This window comes from Salmo trutta, chromosome 21 (genome assembly GCF_901001165.1).
Source record: "Salmo trutta chromosome 21, fSalTru1.1, whole genome shotgun sequence".
Classification (NCBI taxonomy): domain Eukaryota; kingdom Metazoa; phylum Chordata; class Actinopteri; order Salmoniformes; family Salmonidae; genus Salmo; species Salmo trutta.
Genome location: NC_042977.1, coordinates 41,141,783 through 41,161,157, shown reverse-complemented (window position 1 = coordinate 41,161,157; position 19,375 = coordinate 41,141,783). Strand labels below are relative to the sequence as shown.

The window sequence follows — 19,375 nt, the reverse complement described above, 5'->3', positions numbered from 1 at the left end:
CAGTGCCTTAGACCGCAGTGTATTAGACCGCAGTGCCTTAGACCGCAGTGCCTTAGACCGCAGTGCCTTAGACCGCAGTGCCTTAGACCGCAGTGCCTTAGACCAGGAGCCCGAATGGCGGTATTTTGGGTATTTTGGCTATTTGTTGTATTTTTACTGCTCTAGGGTTGTTGTTATTGCTTGGATAACCATATCTACTGTTATGTAATGATTTATTTTTCATTCTTTATGCGGTTTGTACTGCACTTATCACCAGAATAATTATCACTGTGAATCATTGTAATGTTTGTTTATGTATCTTATAAGAGATGGGGGAGGCAACTGGAGATTTGACATGAAAATAAAATGTAATTCATTCATTGAATAACAGTGAACAGACACTACCGTGCCACCAGATGACATCGTTCCAGATATTAGTGACATCAGTAAGTAGGGTGGTCTTAGTGTTATAATATATGCCATTTAGCAGAGGGTTTTATCCTAAACTACTTACAGTCATGGGTGCATCCATTTTCCGTCCGGGTGGTCCCAGGAATCGATCCCACTATGTTGGCGTTGTGAGCACCATGCTCTACCAATTCAGCTACAGTGCTGTCCTAATGTGGAGGCTGCAAAGCAACAGGTGGGTGGTTGCCTCCAGTAGTCACTGGGACCATGCAGCATTAGAAAGCACAAGCTTTGCTATTAGCAGGATCAGAAAACAATTCTCAGGAGGAGCAAGTGAAGGCCCTATTTTTATATATTTTTTTACCTTTATTTAACTAGGCAAGTCAGTTAAGAACAAATTCTTATTTTCAATGACGACCTATAAGCATGGCATTGATAAAACAGTTAGTCCAAGCAGGCTTCTCCTCTGATCCTGTGCACTGCAGATGTAATCTTGACATCTACATAACAGTGAGTGAATTTTTATTTAACCTTTATTTAATTAGGCAGGTCAGACTACCGTCATTGGGTGAATTATGGTTTACAGTTGTATCACAATCAAATGGACCTTGCACATGCAGGAACATATCCAGCCAATTCTTAGCCGTAATGCAGCGCTGGCCCAACACTCTAACCACTAGGCTACCTGAACATACAGCGCTGGCCCAACACTCTAACCACTAGGCTACCTGAACATACAGCGCTGGCCCAACACTCTAACCACTAGGCTACCTGAACATGTAGCGCTGGCCCAACACTCTAACCACTAGGCTACCTGAACATACAGCGCTGGCCCAACACTCTAACCACTAGGCTACCTGAACATACAGCGCTGGCCCAACACTCTAACCACTAGGTTACCTGAACATACAGCGCTGGCCCAACACTCTAACCACTAGGTTACCTGAACATGCAGCGCTGGCCCAACACTCTAACCACTAGGTTACCTGAACATACAGCGCTGGCCCAACACTCTAACCACTAGGTTACCTGAACATGCAGCGCTGGCCCAACACTCTAACCACTAGGCTACCTGAACATGCAGCGCTGGCCCAACACTCTAACCACTAGGCTACCTGAACATGCAGCGCTGGCCCAACACTCTAACCACTAGGCTACCTGAACATGCAGCGCTGGCCCAACACTCTAACCACTAGGTTACCTTATCCAGTGCCACTTATAATTAGTCCATTCATCTTAAACTAGCTAGGTGGGACAACCACATATAACAGTCGTAACAAGTACATTTCCCACAACAAAGTAGTTCAGCTTTCCCATGGCAGTTACAGAAGCTAGCCTAATCACAATATTTACAGCATAGTTGCCAAGCATGCATCACTAGAGTAGAAATCCCTAGATCTCTCTGGTTGAAGTGCTGAGTACAGAAAAGCCTTGGTGATGATGTCTGCGGACACGGCGGTGCTGAGTGTTTGGAACGGTTTGGAACAAGGGTTCCAAGAGTGCCGGGTTTCTGCCTCCCCTACACTGTCCTGCCCTGTCCTGCCCTGCCAGCCAGCCCGTGTCCCCTGTCCTCCATGCGTTGTCCCTCTCTGTCATCTAATTAAGTCTTCAATCAGCGTTGTCATCGTTAGCTAGCGGCCTGCCCTGTGATGTGGAACGCACAGAGGGGGGGCGAAGGGCCGGCGGCGCAATTGAAGTGCGTCTGCACAACCCTCTTCTCTCTCTCCCTCTCTCCTCTCTCTCCCCTGTCTCCTCTCTCTCCCCTGTCTCCTCTCTCTCCCCTCTCTCTCAACAGGCTCAAAGAGCAGCATGAGAAAAAAGGGGGCTACACACACGTTGTACTCGCTCATACGAACACACACACACACACAGAGTGCTGTCAACTGCTCCGACTTTTCCACACTTAAGGAATGTGTCAGTCTTGTATTGACCTTCCGAATGTGCTTCCTATAGTCATGTTTTCTCGGGGAATACAGTGTAAACTTGCCTGAAAGTTGTCTGAATGAAATATAAACCTTTAAAAATACCTTAATAGTATATGTCTATGTAAGTGCAGTCTCTGTGTCCGAGTGCTGACTGGGTCACATTGCTGACTTTCTACTGTTCATTTCAGCAATGACAGATGTTCACTGTTGTTGGTCATACTGTTCTCAAAGCTTACCCATTCTCACAGATATTTCTCTCTCTGTTTCTCCCTCTCTCTTCTCTGCATCTCTTCTCTCTCTGTAGCTCTATCGGACCGGGGTACTGTGGTTCTGGAGGCAGCGTTGACCAGTGCTCTGTCGGCTCTGGAGCTGGCCACGTCAGAGCGGAGTCGGAGCGAGATGGGCTGTAGAGACTGTGTACCCTGTCTCTTTCAGGACTGTGGACAGCGCTACGGACCCTGCTGTAAGGAAACATCCATAGCTTTCTCTCTCTCTCTCTCTCTCTCCTCGTAGAAAAAACATAGACCCATGTGATAACCACATAAGGCTAGCTCATGAGAGTTGTTATGTCTTTGGCTATGCCGGATTAAGTGATATGACATGCTATTCTATAAAATCCTTTCTCTGTAATTAATATTTCTTGATTAAGCTAATCATATAAATGTAATTAACTAGAAAGTCGGGGCACCACAATTGTTTTTTTATAGAGCTGTTATCTTCCGAATAAACTCTTAAAGACCTAGTAATATCAGTAGCAGTCAATATTAATCATCACCTTATTCAGTCTCATCTGAAAGTTGTAAATTCTTGGTTATCTTCACGAACCCTGGCTAACAAGTTCAATCAGCAATACAAAATTTGGTTTAATTATTTATTTACTAAATACCTAAATAATCACACAGAATTACATATACACAGAATGTATCATACATTGATTACAAATTATGTTATAAAGGAAAACGTCTCTAGCGGACAGAACAGATATGACGGCTGGTTACACAAAGAAAGGTGGTTGGGTTTGAGTGAGAGTGGGAAGACTGAGGAGCAAAAAGGTTTTGTCTCTCTATCGGGCCGTAGGCAGCTATGCTATCGTAAATACAGTATCTTATACAGTCTAAATAACCTACCATTTGAAAAAGGAAAATGCAATAAATATTTACTCTGAGCTGCGCTTCGGTAGATTGGTCGTAGATAGAAGGCCGGGTTGTCCAGCATGGATCTCTGGTCCTCTGAAGAATGTCTAGTGGTGAACTGGAGCGTGGTAGAATGGATACTCTGTCCGTCCTCTCCTAGCCCACGTCTACAGTTGCTGCGCTAACGCAACGGCTAGGAGGTATCACTTCTTTAGTGAATAAGAGTTCAAAGTTCATACCAAGTTGCCATACTTTAAGCTCATGCTATGTTCTGGCTGGTATAGTCGAAATTCATGCTTTCGGCGTGTGGATCGTCATCTTCACGTTGAAATGCAATGCTAATTTCGTTAGGTTCTTGTCGTTCAACCAGAGCTCACGCTGAGGTTGGCTTAGTTCTGTAGGTGACCTTGTCCTTTTTAACGCGGGGACCGCAAGTCCTCACGTCCTTGGAACAGGAAGTTGAATTTTCGTCAGCGGGTTTATATAGTGGTGAAAGAAGGGCGGGAGGTTTACAACCAAAGTCTGTTCACTTGGGAGGGGCCTCTGAGTGAGCAGAGTTTCTCTATGACAAACAGTTCATTCATTTAAGAAGCTAAAATTACATTTAATCTTTTCACAAATAGTTTCATATTTAAACATTTAAATTGCACAACAGTTCCATGTGAATCTGATAACTAGAATGTGTCGACTTTCCAAGATACAGTTTGTCATCCTGTCATTAGTAGTAATGTCTCAGACAACAACTGATCTGAGATCATATTCATTAAGTACCAACGCATATTTTCAACTGGTTGGATTACCGAAATATGGTTCCGTTTTCCACCTTTCGATGTTACCAGACTCTCTATGTTACAAAGGGTTTACAAGAGTCAGCTCTACAAAGTAGAGAGAGAGAAAAGGGGAAAGGTATTTATGGGGGTCATAAACCTCCCTCAACAGGCCAACGTCATGACAGAGTGTTTTAATGTCTGTGGTTGTGCTGATTTGTGTAAGTAGATACAGTAGAGATAGATGGATTCATAACTCTCATAAGAATTACAGGAGATGAGAAGAACCCGGTGTTCATACATGGTGCCATTTAATCTGATGAAACACTGTCTTCACGCCACTTCGAAACAAAGTGATTTTCGTAGCAGGTTAAGAGAGCATCTTGCCTAACCCTAAACCTTTTCCTAACCTTAACCTCAGTCCCCTAACCTGCTACGTTAATTATCCTAATCTGCTGTATAAATTCTCCAAACCAGCTACGAAAAAGTTACTTCGGTATCGTGAAAAGAGTGCTTCCCATTTAATCAGTGGTGGTTATTATCATGGTCTCATCGCCACTTCCTCTTCCTCTTCCTCTCTGCAGCCTCTCTGGACGGCACATTGGCCGAGCCCGGCTGTGACGTCATCACCAAGGCCCAGAAGGTTCCGGAGGAGGGTGAGCGGAGCTGGGCGCTGAGCCAGGCGTGCGGGTACTACCGGCGGCGGTGCCCACCAGGAGACACAGAGGAGGAGGCGTGTGTGAGGATCATGGGAGAGAGCTGCAGTGCCCGTGTGCTCCAGTGTAGCCTCCTGAACACCATACAGAATCTGGGGCCTGCCACACAGACACACACACAGGGTGGGTGAGCAACACCATGTAGTCCATTCTGGGTCTTATTCATGACAGCACAACATAGTGAAACGTTTTGAAACGGAAAACAAAAAACAAGCATTTCTTATTGGACAAGTTCAGGTAGTATGTCCCTGTTTCAGTCCGTTTTCTGTACTACTTTGTGGAACACTTTGGACCCACCCTGACCCCCCCCCCCCCCTCCCTCCCAGCAGCAGTGTGTGGCCAGAGGGTGTCGTCGGTGCTGAACGCGACCCAGCCCCGCTCGCGTATTGTAGGGGGTTCCCCGGCGCCGCCTGGCAGCTGGCCCTGGCTGGTCAACCTGCAGCTAGACGAGGGGCTGATGTGTGGAGGGGTGCTGGTGGACCGCTCCTGGGTGGTGACTGCTGCTCACTGCTTTGCTGGGTAAGTATGTGTGTGCGTGTGTATGTGTGGGTCCTTTTGTACTGGTTCTTGGTACTGATAGTCAAACGGAGAAGGAGTGGGACACGTCTTCTATTTTAGACTCTCTGAATGTTTTCCTTCACAGTAAAAGTTCTGCATAATTAACTCCTCTCTCTCTCTTTCTCACCATCTCTCTCTCTCTCTCTTTCCCACCCGCTCTCTCTCTCCCCAACTCTCTTTCTCTCCCACCAACCCACCCTCTCTTGCTCTCTCTCCCACCCTCTCTATCTCTCTCTCTCTCTCCCACCCTCTCTTGCTCTTTATCCCACCCTCTCTATCTCTCTCTCTCTCTCCCACCCTCTCTCTCCTTCTCTCTCTGTGTTTCCCTGCTGTAGCAGTCATAGTGAGAGCTACTGGACGGCCGTGGTGGGAGAGTTTGATATCACCAAGACCGACCCTGATGAGCAGGTTCTCAAGGTCAACCGCATCATCCCCCATCCCAAGGTGTTTCTCAGACATCTTCTGTTACTGTGTGTCCTGCCTGTTAACACACCTTCATCTATACTACAGTTTACGTCTTGTAGCACAGTCTGTTATTGAAAGATCTAATTATGGCTAGAGCAATGGAATCAATCAATCAGATGAATCAACTAATCAATCCTCCCTCCTCTCTATGCAGTTCGACCCCAAGACGTTTAACAACGACATTGCGCTGGTGGAGCTGACCTCTCCGGTGATCCTGTCAGAGCATGTAACCCCTGTGTGTCTACCATCAGGTCTGGAACCTCCTACTGGCAGCCCCTGTCTGGTGGCCGGATGGGGCTCCCTCTACGAAGGTGAGGGGACGGGACCACCCTGGTACATCTAGCATGGTTGGGGTCAATTCCATTTAAATTCCGGAAGTACACTAAAATTCCAATTCTCTTCAATGAGGAAAATTTGGATTTGGAATTTGGTTTACTTTCTGAATTGACTGGAATTGAAATGGAATGAACCCCAAACCTGACATATGAATATGTGAGCGTTACCTCCTTGTGTGATGACACGCAAGGTTACCTGTATCACCAGATTATTCAAAGACACGGTATATCATCAGGAGTTTGACTGTCTTCTCAAATATATAAAGACGTCAGAAACCAACCAATATAACCGCCATTATTAAATCATTCATTCAGCAAAGATGTGTGGAGCTATATTGTAGCAGACTGTACATGTTGTTATAAAGTTGGCTGTTTGGGCAAGGTTGTTTACATACACAGGGTTATAGCCATATATTTGAAGGCATTACACACAGTATGATATGTACAGTACATATGGAAGAAGACCTTGTAATACGCACTCTCTTTTTGGCACTCATTAACACCCTAGCCTTTCTTAAAATAAAACTCACACTTATCTTTTCTTATGAACACTGACTTTGCTGATAGCTGCTTTATTGAGAAAAAGTTGTACCTGCTATGACTGTGATATGTGGTTGTCTCACCTTGTGACCTTAAGATGAATGCACTAACTTTAAATCGCTCTGGATAAGAGAGTCTGCTAAATTATCCAAAAAATGTATGTCATTAAAACTACTTCCTGTCCATCTCCTCAGACGGTCCGTCAGCTGACGTGGTGATGGAGGCTAAGGTTCCACTGCTGCCCCAGAGTGTCTGTAAGAGCGCCCTGGGCAAGGAGCTGGTTACCAACACCATGCTGTGTGCAGGATACCTCTCTGGGGGTGTCGACTCCTGCCAGGTGGGTGCCACTGGAATGATATTTCTGGGAAATAATACCCAGGTCACTTCTTCCTAAAATTTGACTAACTCAGAGTAAGAGATTTTGGTTATCTTGAGTTTGTTTTAATGTAACAGGAATTGCCTGACTAAAACTACATGTCTTATTGTATCCTATGTAGTAGAATTCTGCCATAATAATCCTGTGTATACTGAGTGAGATAAGGATAATACCTTACCCTGGTCACTTCTTAACACTGGACTAACTCCGAGCAATGGGACTGGCGGATTTAAGATTGTCTTTACATTTGTTTAAATGGAACAGGAACCTTCTATAAGGGCACAAGGCGAGACCCAGATGCAGATGGTTGGAGTCTTTGATATTTATTAAACAATCCAAAAGGGGTAGGCAAGAGAATGGTCATGGACAGGCAAAAGGTCAAAACTGGTTCAGAGTCCAGGAGGTACAGAGTGGCAGGCAGGCTCGAGGTCAGGGCAGGCAGAATGGTCAGGCAGGCGGGTACAGAGTCCAGAAAACAGGCAAGGGTGAAAACCGGGAGGACTAGCAGAAGAGAATAGAAAAGGCAGGTGCACGGGAAAAACACGCTGGTTGACCTGGAACATACAGTACAAGACAAACTAGCACAGACAGACAGGAAACACAGGTTTAAATACACAGGGGAGAACGGGGAAGATGGGTGACACCTGGAGGGGGTGGAGACAAGCACAGGTGAAACAGATCAGGGTGTGACACCTTCTGACTAAAGCTACACACGTCTTGAAGTGTATCATGCTTTAGAGGTAATCCAGCTCTGTGCTCCTGTGAAGTTATACTATGAAGTTATATTGTGATGAGTTACACTGTGATGAGTTACACTGTGATGAGTTATACTGTGATGAGTTACACTGTGATGAGTTATACTGTGATGAGTTATACTGTGATGAGTTATACTGTGATGAGTTATACTGTGATGAGTTACACTGTGATGAGTTACACTGTGATGAGTTACACTGTGATGAGTTGTACTGTGATGAGTTATACCGTGATGAGTTACACTGTGATGAGTTATACTGTGATGAGTTATACTGTGATGAGTTACACTGTGATGAGTTACACTGTGATGAGTTACACTGTGATGAGTTAAACCGTGATGAGTTAAACCGTGATGAGTTACACTGTGATGAGTTACACTGTGATGAGTTACACTGTGATGAGTTGTACTGTGATGAGTTACACTAGGTACAGTAGACTAGTACTTCGTAGCTTTAATACTGTGTGTGTCCTATAGGGGGATTCTGGAGGCCCTCTGATCTACCAGGACCACGTGTCAGGTCGCTTCCAGCTGCAGGGCATCACGTCCTGGGGAGACGGCTGTGGGGAGAAGGGCAAGCCTGGGGTCTACACACGGGTCAGTGCCTTCTCCGATTGGATACTGGCCGAGATACTGAGTGAGTCACATTAACAGTAACACCGATAGCCATAGACCTGTCACAAGGCAGAGACATATTACTTTCTTATGTAGCAAACGTTAGCTCTGGTTGTCTGGCCATACATCTGGAACATTTCTATCCTGTGATATATATTTTTTTAGTTGATATTGTACTCAACCAAATAAAAACAGAGATAGAAAAACCAGTTTCTCTACTGTTTTGCCTAATCAGCATTCTAATATCGACTATCCCTTGTTCTTGGTTTACCTAGTGTCCTTTGGGAGCCGGGAGCCGACATGTCCTGAGCTGCTGAAGACGTCGGAGCTGTCGGAGGAGCAGCAGAGGTCAGAGTTCAGCTCTCTGTGTCGCTTCTACGCCCAGTCCTGCCCCCCCAGCCAGGGGACTGCTGCCTGCAGCCTTCTGGCCGAGGAGAAGTGTCTCAGCCGTTTCAAGAAGTGCCGTAAGTGTTTGAGCCGTAACACTCACAGCTATTTTTGTGTTTTACTATGACGTTCATGAAGAAACCTGAAGTTAGTATGAGGACCATGAACTCTCGACCGCCCTATGTGGAGTGTATAAAAATGATACATTTAATGACCTGTATTGTATGCAGCAATATGTAATGATGATAATATTGTTGTGACGCAGATGGATATTGGGTATTATAATGAGCTATTTCTCTGCAGATTACTCAAAATATGTCTTTCTCTGGACCTTAATCATGTATCTTTCATTTGTCCTCTCTCCTCAGAGCTGCATTCGTTCCTGCTGACCCTGCTGGACCTTCTCCAGAGAGCAGAGGACTACATTAGAGACAAGGTAGACCTGATCTTCTTCACCCAAACCCTGCCTCAGCTGGTCGAACACATCTACAGCTCAGCCCTGACCGCCAAGGAAAGGGAGAGGAGGGAGATTCCACGGGGAACAGGTATGGCACCGGCTCCCCACTACTGCGCCCCTTCTAACCTCCTCGTACCATCTGTCCCTCCCCACCCTGGCTCTGTTACTCTCCTACATCCGTCTTATCCCCCACCACACACCCGACTACTACTACCCTACCACCCTACTACTACCCTACCACCCTACTACTACCCTACCACCCTACTACTACCCTACCACCCTACTACTACCCTACCACCCTACTACTACCCTACCACCCTACTACTTACTATCCTAGTACTGTAACCCCCCCACCACCCCTGCTACCCCCACCCCCGTTCCTCCTCAACACCATGACAAAAACACCCACACTCATACTTTACCCCTCTGTTTCTATAGATAAGAATCCCATTTATGAATTATATTTATTATTATTAATATGCATTTATTATTATTATTATTATTATGTATTTATTTGAATTATTATTATGATCAGTAGTAGTATTATTATGAAGTATTATTATTATTGTTATTATTATTATGAATACAGAAGTGTGTGTCCCATGGCTGCATGTGTGTAACTGGGGTATTATTGTTAAAGAACAGGTAGGGGATACGGTCCGGTCAGGGTCAGTGGAGACGGGTCCTGGGCTGTTCCAGAAGGTTGGCCCCCTGGTGGCCGACTGGGAGAACTACCTCAGGGGCATTGCTGAGGAGCTGGACACACAGACACATGGACAGACAGATGGACAGACACACGACTCCAAACCACTGCGCCTAGAAGGGAGTCTTTTCCTCCAGGTAGACTATAGTGAACTCAACTCTTCTTTCACACTTTAAAAGGTTTGATAGGGTCATTTTCAGTCACTTTGTCTGTCTGCTACAGTAATGATCGTCTCCCATGAGGACCCTGTGTTGTACTATTTTACTGTATATTCAGTAGCTATAGCAACATTATAGTTTGCTTTACTGTTGAACTACGCTATACTGTTGCCAAACAGTAGCTATATATTAGTCTGTGCTTTACTATACCAGTTTTTAACTATGTTTTTGATGTAATTTCCAGGCAGAGGACCGCTCTCTCCGTCATTTGGAGGGGAAGTACCAGACCATGATCTGGGCCTTACGCTCCAAACTGGACTCCAGACTCACTCCCCCAATCCAACACCTGGATACAGCCCTCCTACAGCAAGACTCCCCCCACATTCCTGCTTTTCCCACCAGAGAGTCACCCACCTCATTCCTCCCTCCGGAATCTCAGGGGTCAGAATCTCTCTTCACAGCCCTCATCAGTGAAATCCGTAAATTCGGGACACAGAATGAAATGACGACAGAAGATGTAGAAATTAGTGTAAAGTCTTTTGAAGAGGAGACGTTTTCTGATCCAGCATCAGTCAGCTCACTAAACCCTTCTGATTGGCTTGACAAAGCTGTGAGAGAACACACAACGTTACAGCGTCTATTCCCGTCTCTGTCCACTGTCAGCAGCACAAAGTCTCCCATAGCAACAACCTCTGACTCCAGACAGACTCTACTTCCTGGTTCTCCCTCCCTCCCGGGTTCCCTCAACCACAGGAGACGCAGGAGTCTCCGCAAGAGGCAGATAACTAGGGTTAACGGTACGTGTCACAGTTAGGTCTATACAGTGCATTCGGAAAGTTTCATTTTGTTACGTTACAGCCTTATTCTAAAATTGATTAACCCTCCTGTTGTGTTTTTTTCATGTTAATTAATGATGTGTTCCTGGTCCAAAATGACCGCCCCATTCTAGATGATTATAAATCCATAATAATACATATCTTATCACCTAATGTTGCGTTAGATCTTTTTATCAACTTAAGTTCTTGTGAACATTACAAGTTTTGAACTTCTATTTGCTATTTATGGCCTGTAGGCCTCATTGACCTGAGCTCATACAACTCGTTTTTTAGTAAAAAAGCCATAACGTATGGATTGTTTTGACTATAACAAATACTCAGATGAAACATATTGTGCTATTTATCACAGACTACTTTGTGTCATAGTTTAACAAGGACTCTCTCCTCCTCACCAGAGTCATGATCAAAGATAGGATCAAGAGCCTTACATACAGTATATCGTTTGGTCATTGTGCTGCCACAGAATGGATTGTGAGCAAGGCCTCAAAAAAGCTTTATATACCAGAGCTGCGAAAAAAAGTTATATTTATTATTGAAACAATGTTGTGATTGTTTGTGAGAATGCCAAAAGGTGTGGTTCCCGTGGGGGAAAGATTCTACCGGGGAAAGGTTCCAGTGGGGGTTGCCATGGAAACCAAGAAGGGGAGTGAGGTGTGTGTGTGTGTGCTCAAACACACATGCATGTGGGGTCTGGGAGAGGAAGTGTGTCCATCTTATAAATGGGCATGGGCCTGAAGTCAAATTTTATACACTAATTGTAGTCTCACCCATTCATTTCTAATGATCGGTCATTTTCAACCAGGAACACCACAGGTGAACAAAAGTTAAATAAAACACACAAAATGTAATGAAAATCATCAAAATGTATGTTGTGTGTTCAGATGCCCTGTGTGGACAAAGTCATGGAACCTTATGACAATCAGATTAAATTAACTACATATTTCAGAGAGAGAACTTGTAAATCGGTCCAATTCGACCGGAACACAGCAAGAGGGTTAAATATTTTTTTCCCCTCATTAATCTACACACACAGTGCCTTGCAAAAGTATTCCTCCCCCTTGTTGTTTTTCCTATTTTGTTGCATTACAACCTGTAATTTAAATAGATTTTTATTTTGATTTCATGCAATGGACATACAGTGAGGGAAAAAAGTATTTGATCGTTTGCCCACTGACAAAGAAATTATCAGTCTATAATTTGAACAGTGAGAGACAGAATAACAACAAAAAAATCCAGAAAAACGCATGTCAAAAATGTTATAAATTGATTTGCATTTTAATGAGGGAAATAAGTATTTGACCCCCTCTCAATTAGAAAGATTTATGGCTCCCAGGTGTCTTTTATACAGGTAACGAGCTGAGATTAGGAGTACACTCTTAAAGGGAGTGCTCCTAATCTCAGTTTGTTACCTGTATAAAAGACACCTGTCCACAGAAGCAATCAATCAATCAGATTCCAAACTCTCCACCATGGCCAAGACCAAAGAGCTTTCCAAGGATGTCAGGGACAAGATTGTAGACCTACACAAGGCTGGAATGGGCTACAAGACCATCGCCAAGCAGCTTGGTGAGAAGGTGACAACAGTTGGCGCGATTATTCACAAATGGAAGAAACACAAAAGAACTGTCAATCTCTCTTGGCCTGGGGCTCCATGCAAGATCTCACCTCGTGGAGTTGCAATGATCATGAGAACGGTGAGGAATCAGCCCAGAACTACACGAGAGGATCTTGTCAATGATCTCAAGGCAGCTGGGACCATAGTCACCAAGAAAACTATTGGTAACACACTACGCCGTGAAGGACTGAAATCCTGCAGCGCCCACAAGGTCCCCCTGCTCAAGAAAGCACATATACATGCCCGTCTGAAGTTTGCCAATGAACATCTGAATGATTCAGAGGACAACTGGATGAAAGTGTTGTGGTCAGATGAGGCCAAAATGGAGCTATTTTGCATCAACTCAACTCGCCGTGTTTGGAGGAGGAGGAATGCTGCCTATGACCCCAAGAACACCATCCCCACCGTCAAACATGGAGGTGGAAACATTATGCTTTAGGGGTGTTTTTCTGCTAAGGGGACAGGACAACTTCACCGCATCAAATGGACGATGGACGGGGCCATGTACCGTAAAATCTTGGGTGAGAACCTCCTTTCCTAAGCCAGGGCATTGAAAATGGGTTGTGGATGGGTATTCCAGCACGACAATGACCCAAAACACACGGCCAAGGCAACAAAGGAGTGGCTCAAGAAGAAGCACATTAAGGTCCTGGAGTGGCCTAGCCAGTCTCCAGACCTTAATCCCATAGAAAATCTGTGGAGGGAGCTGAAGGTTCGAGTTGCCAAACGTCAGTCTCGAAACCTTAATGACTTGGAGAAGATCTGCAAAGAGGAGTGGGACAAAATCCCTCCTGAGATGTGTGCAAACCTGGTGGCCAACTACAAGAAATGTCTGACCTCTGTGATTGCCAACAAGGGTTCTGCCACCAAGTACTAAGTCATGTTTTGCAGAGGGGTCAAATACTTATTTCCCTAATTAAAATACAAATCAATTTATAACATTTTTGACATGTTTTTCAGGATTTTTTTTGCTATTATTCTGTCTCTCTGTCAATGAGTCCGTGTATATGAGATGAGAAAATGAGTCAGTCGCAGGACACCAAACTGAGTAAAACATACGTTATTTTACTCTAAGAAAAGTTCAAATACAAAATCCACACAGGGATAAAACAAATAACTATACATACAAGGAACACGACCAACAGTAAAACAATAACGCACAAAACATACTGAATATCAGAGGGTTTAAATAGGGAAGTAATCATAACGAAATGGGAACCAGGTGTGAACAATCAAGACATAACAAATGGACAAAGAAACATGGATCGGTGGCAGCTAGAAAGCCGGTGACGATGACCGCCGAACGCCGCCCGAACAAGGAGAGGCACCAACTTCGGCGGAAGTCGTGACAGTCTCACTGTTCAAATAAATTTACCATTAAAATGATCGACTGATCATTTCTTTGTCAGTGGGCAAACGTACAAAATCAGCAGGGGATCAAATACTTTTTTCCCCTCACTGTATAGACCCAGGTCTCAAACTCCTAGCCCCATTCATAGAATATGTGTATGCGTGTGTGTTAGCATCAGCAGTACTGGATATTAGCAGCATAATAACAGGTTGGATGTGCGTGTTTGACAGCTTGTCCAGGAGAAGCAGAGCCTACCCAGCATGTGAGTGGAATCAGAGACACGTACAAGTGGGTCCTGGGCATCCCCACCAAGAACCTCCACATGAACTTCCAGGAAGTGAGTTATACTTCAGTATTTATGGGGTCTATCTTCAAGGGACATATTATGTAGAGATTGAAGAGGTCTACAATTTATTTTCTGAGGTCTTGGCTGATTTCTTTAGATTTTCCCGTGATGTCAAGCAAAGAGGCACTGAGTTAGAAGGTAGGCCTTGAAATACATCCATAGGTACACCTCCAATTGACTCAAATGATGTCAATTAGCCTGTCAGAAGCTTCTAAAGACATTACATAATTGAATGACATTTTCCATGCTGTTAAAAGGCACAGTCAACTTAGTGTATGTAAACTTCTGACTCACTGGAATTGTGATACAGTGAATTATAAGTGAAATAATCTGTCTGTAAACAATTGTTGGAAAACTTACTTGTGTCATGCACCAAGTAGATGTCCTAACCGACTTGCTAAAACTATAGTTTGTTCACAAGACATTTGTGGAGTGGTTGAAAAACTAGTTTTAATGACTCCAACCTAAGTTTATGTAAAGTTCCAACTTCGACTGTACGTGCATATACTATATTGCTGAAACAATTGATTTTCAGGACACTCTCTTAAAATGAATGATCAAAACAAAACCTGGACGCAAATATTATATTTCATGAATCACTTACATTTTGTTCAATATGGGGAAAATAATACATTTCCTAGAATGCATTAGTTTAACCCTCAAGTTGATCCTGAGGCCTTCAAAAAGAATCCAAACAATGAAATCATTAGTGCATAGAATAGCCAATTATATTTCCACTAAGGTTAAAAGAATATATGAACATTGTTTCCAGAGAAAAGTGATATTCTTTGGTATTTGGAAGTGTGACCTGTCAGATTCAATGAAACCCTCATGTTCTATGACTGAGTGGAATTGATTTGAATTGCACTGAATGAAATAATATTTCCTGTCACTCAAACTCAAATTCTAACTCTACATACTGTGGGGGTGTCCAATTCAATTAATAAATGTATTATTTCAACTCGTGAGTTGAATGCGAGTCAATTCCAAACTTCTAAATTGAGCCAAACCCTGGCATGTAATGTCAATGACAAGTAACTCAAACCACTCAGACTTTATCACTTGTTCTTCCTTCAATTGATGTGTCACTGTATAACTGTTTCACACTTTCAAAACTGTTCCATTTTCTCTCTCTCTCTCTCTCTTCCTCCTCTCAGGTGCTAGTAGACCTGAGCTCTAAGAACGATCGGGGTCTGTACGAGGCACGGGTCAAGGCGGTGGTGGGGGGTCGACCTCTGACCTTTTACAGCCTGGTGGGTTTGGAGAACGAGTCCTTCTACCGTAGCATGCCACGCATCATCGCTCTGGCGCTGGATGCTCTCAAAACGTAAACACTATCAACAACAGATCAAACACACGTCAAAGACTCAGTGTAGAAGTGGTCTGGAGACAGCTTGTGGCGGCAAAGACCAGAGACATTATCTGTTGGGGAAATTAACCCAGAAGTAACCAGGAAACTGGAGACTGGAGACTACTCATTCAGATGGGAAGAGGCAGGGCCAGGCGGTGGGCATCCTAGGAGACCTAAACATAATACACACACACACACACACAGAGCTGCCATATCTGTGTCAGTATATCACCTGTGATTCTCTCAAAGCAACTCTGCTTGTACTCTCTGAAGAACACAGACAGGAGTGGGGCATTACAATATGACATAATTTGACCTCTGACCTCTATCTGTACACACAGCCTTGAATGTGTGCCTTGCAACCGTTCATGGAGATAGCTTGTTGTTCTCCATGGCTGGCATAATGCAGTGAGACACAGCCAATTCTATGAGCCGGTATAAAAAAATAAGTTATTCAAAAATGTCTGTCTTTTCTAAACAGTCCTAAAGCATTGATTGTACATGCTGTACGTTGGTATCTTCATTTTGCTATATTTATTTGTATAGAGAGACATGCTTTGTATTTTTGTAAAAAATCTCAGTAACATGATTATCCCATCTTCTGTGCTTGGTGATACAGTATGCTGTAAGGTAATGTGAAGTGGTGATACAGTATGCTGTAAGGTGATGTGAAGTGGTGATACAGTATGCTGTAAGGTAATGTGAAGTGGTGAAACAGTATGCTGTAAGGTAATGTGAAGTGGTGATACAGTATGCTGTAAGGTGATGTGAAGTGGTGATACAGTATGCTGTAAGGTAATGTGAAGTGGTGAAACAGTATGCTGTAATGTGAAGTGCACAGCAGTGAACGCTTGTCCTCGTTTCAACTCTGAACTCATTCATTCATAAATTTGTAATCTATCAATTCATCAATCATGGTCCTTTTGAATCAAGGTTGAATCAAGGTCTCATTTGTTTTGTCCATCGTCTACACTGGACCAGAATAAGCATAATGTTGACTCTTTAACATTAGCTTTCCTGTCAACACAGCAGCTGCGGTGATCCAGGCTGGAGGAATGATAGGGGGAAGGGAACCATCACACCCCCCCTCATCTCCATAGCCCTTATCCCTATTCCCAGACCCTGGTCATAGATCTGGGATTGTCTTTCAGGTCTGACATGATTTGGATGGTTTGTATACACACTATCAACAAACAATTGGCTTGATCTACCAGTGACAACTGCAGCTGTGTTGACAGACCTACAGTTCACAGAGCAGATCTCACCCTGATAGGAAACGTTATTTGGGTGATGATGGTGGTCAGGGTTGGGAAAAAGAAGGGAATGTCTGTCTTAGACTAGCTTTTGTGAAGAAGTTGACTCAGGGCTTAAAATGGAAGTTGAGCCATACAAGATTCAACTAGTCATCTATTATGAAGACCATAATTATTGAATCAGATCTATTGAAGCTGGGCTGGGGGAAAAAAGCCTGCACACACTACGGATCCTATGCCCATCACTGCCTCAGAGGGAAAGCATGAGAAGTTTGGGGCTCCTAAAAAGAGCTAGCCAGGTTGGGACTCGGGAGAATAGGCAACAGGGCAACAGCTGTATAAACATACTGTAGGCCTATATATCTGTTCCACCACATCAAGTTATCCACCCAGCCTAGCTAGCCTACAGTTTCTTTCATATGGCATTAGAGGGCTTTGGCCCCAAGGTTTGGATCCGAGCTGAAGCTTTCAACAGTGGGATCTCTTAAAATGAATAAATCACATGATGACAGTGTAAAGTCAGTAGTTGTTAAGCTGACATCAGACGTTCAGAAGTCTGTCATGTTGTCATTATATTATGTCAGCGTTCCCCAAACTCAGGTGCACATTTAGTTTTTCACCCTTGCGCTACACAGCTGATTCAAATAATTAAAGCTTGATGATGAGTTGATTATTGGAATCAGCTGTGTAGTGCTAGGACAAAAAAATAAATGTTTGGGGTCCCCAGGACTGAGTTCGAGGACCGCTGTATTATATCATATTATGAGTGTTATGTGCTGTAAACCAGTAGAATAATGATTTTTATTGCTGATCCCATATCCCATCCCAGTCCTGAAATCTGGAAATCAATGCTGATATTCAAGCAAAATTGCAATAATACATTCTAAGAAGTGGTAAATACTGATAAAACAGCTTACCTGGCCTTTTGTCTCCAACACATAAAGGACGATGGCGAAAATGTTTTGTCTGGCCAACAGACTGACTGACACACATCACAGACACCACAGCAAATGCTCTCCATGCCAGTAAGCAAAGCTATTATCACAAAATCATTCCAAATATGTCCCATACACAAACGATCTCCCAAGGGACTCAGTAAGCTGAGCCTGGCTGTGAACTACAGGAGCACTATTAGAGGGATTTTTCCATCAGGGTGCGAGTTGCTGTCGCCTCATGATGGCAAGCAGCTGTCGTCTCATGACGGCTAGTTGCTGTCGCCTCATGATGGCTAGTTGCTGTCGCCTCATGATGGCAAGCAGCTGTCGCCTCATGACGGCTAGTTGCTGTCCCCTCATGATGGCTAGTTGCTGTCGCCTCATGACGGCTATTTGCTGTCGCCTCATGACGGCTAGTTGATGTCGCCTCATGACGGCTAGTTGATGTCGCCTCATGACGGCTAGTTGCTGTCGCCTCATGATGGCTAGTTGCTGTCACCTCATGATGGCTATTTGCTCTCGCCTCATGACGGCTAGTTGCTGTCGTCTCATGACGGCTAGTTGCTGTCGTCTCATGACGGCTAGTTGCTGTCGCCTCATGACGGCTGGTTGCTGTCGCCTCATGACGGCTAGTTGCTGTCGCCTTATGACGGCTAGTTGCTGTCGCCTTATGACGGCTAGTTGCTGTCGCCTCATGACGGCTAGTTGCTGTCGCCTCATGACGGCTAGTTGCTGTCGCCTCATGACGGCTAGTTGCTGTCGCCTCATGACGGCTACAGTAGTTGCTGTCGCCTCATGACGGCTAGTTGCTGTCGCCTCATGACGGCTAGTTGCTGTCGGTCGCCTCATGACGGCTAGTTGCTGTCGGTCGCCTCATGACATCTAGTTGCTGTCGCCTCATGACGGCTAGTTGCTGTCGGTCGCCTCATGACGGCTAGTTGCTGTCGGTCGCCTCATGACGGCTAGTTGCTGGCATCTCATGACGGCTACAGTAGTTGCTGTCGCCTCATGATGGCTAGCTGCTGTTGCCTCATGATGGCTAGTTGCTGTCGGTAGCCTCATGAAAGCTAGTTGCTGTTGCCTCATGACGGTTAGTTGCTGTCGCTTCATGATGGCTGGCTGCTGTCGCCTCATGACGGCTAGCTGCTGTCGATCGCCTCATGAAAGCTAGTCGCTGTTGCCTCCTGACGGCTAGCTGCTGTCGTCTCATGATGGCTAGCTGCTGTCGTCTCATCGAGGCTAGTTGCTGTCATCTCATGATGGCTAGCTACTGTCGGTCGCCTCATGATGGCTAGTTGCTGTCACCTCATGACGGCTAGCTGCTGTCGATCACCTCATAACGGCTAGTTGCTGTAACCTCATGATGGCTAACTGCTGTCGCCTCATGACGGCTAGTTGCTGTCGGTCGCCTCATG

The 19,375-nt window shown here is 44.6% G+C and overlaps 1 protein-coding gene across 1 annotated transcript; it reads left to right on the top strand.

The window, feature by feature from the left end:
- Positions 1 to 2,676: 2,676 nt before the first annotated feature.
- On the top strand, positions 2,677 to 15,990 carry LOC115156421 (serine protease 56-like). The gene is made up of 13 exons (XM_029703855.1): positions 2,677 to 2,775; positions 4,797 to 5,051; positions 5,258 to 5,447; positions 5,822 to 5,930; positions 6,106 to 6,262; positions 7,021 to 7,163; positions 8,431 to 8,590; positions 8,844 to 9,032; positions 9,324 to 9,500; positions 10,053 to 10,252; positions 10,518 to 11,070; positions 14,306 to 14,412; positions 15,579 to 15,990. Exons 1-13 carry the CDS (start codon positions 2,712 to 2,714, stop codon positions 15,750 to 15,752), a joined length of 2,478 nt encoding a protein of 825 aa, XP_029559715.1. The 5' UTR covers positions 2,677 to 2,711; the 3' UTR covers positions 15,753 to 15,990.
- The last annotated feature ends 3,385 nt before the right edge of the window (positions 15,991 to 19,375 follow it).

What these genes read in the sequence shown, in the direction of transcription:
- LOC115156421 (XM_029703855.1), top strand. Translation starts at nt 2,712, where the DNA reads ATGGGCTGTAGAGACTGTGTACCCTGTCTCTTTCAGGACTGTGGACAG. An exon ending in CAGCCGTTTCAAGAAGTGCC is followed by an intron (nt 9,033 to 9,323) that starts GTAAGTGTTTGA and finishes CTCTCTCCTCAG; the next exon opens with AGCTGCATTCGTTCCTGCTG. An exon ending in GCAGATAACTAGGGTTAACG is followed by an intron (nt 11,071 to 14,305) that starts GTACGTGTCACA and finishes CGTGTTTGACAG; the next exon opens with CTTGTCCAGGAGAAGCAGAG.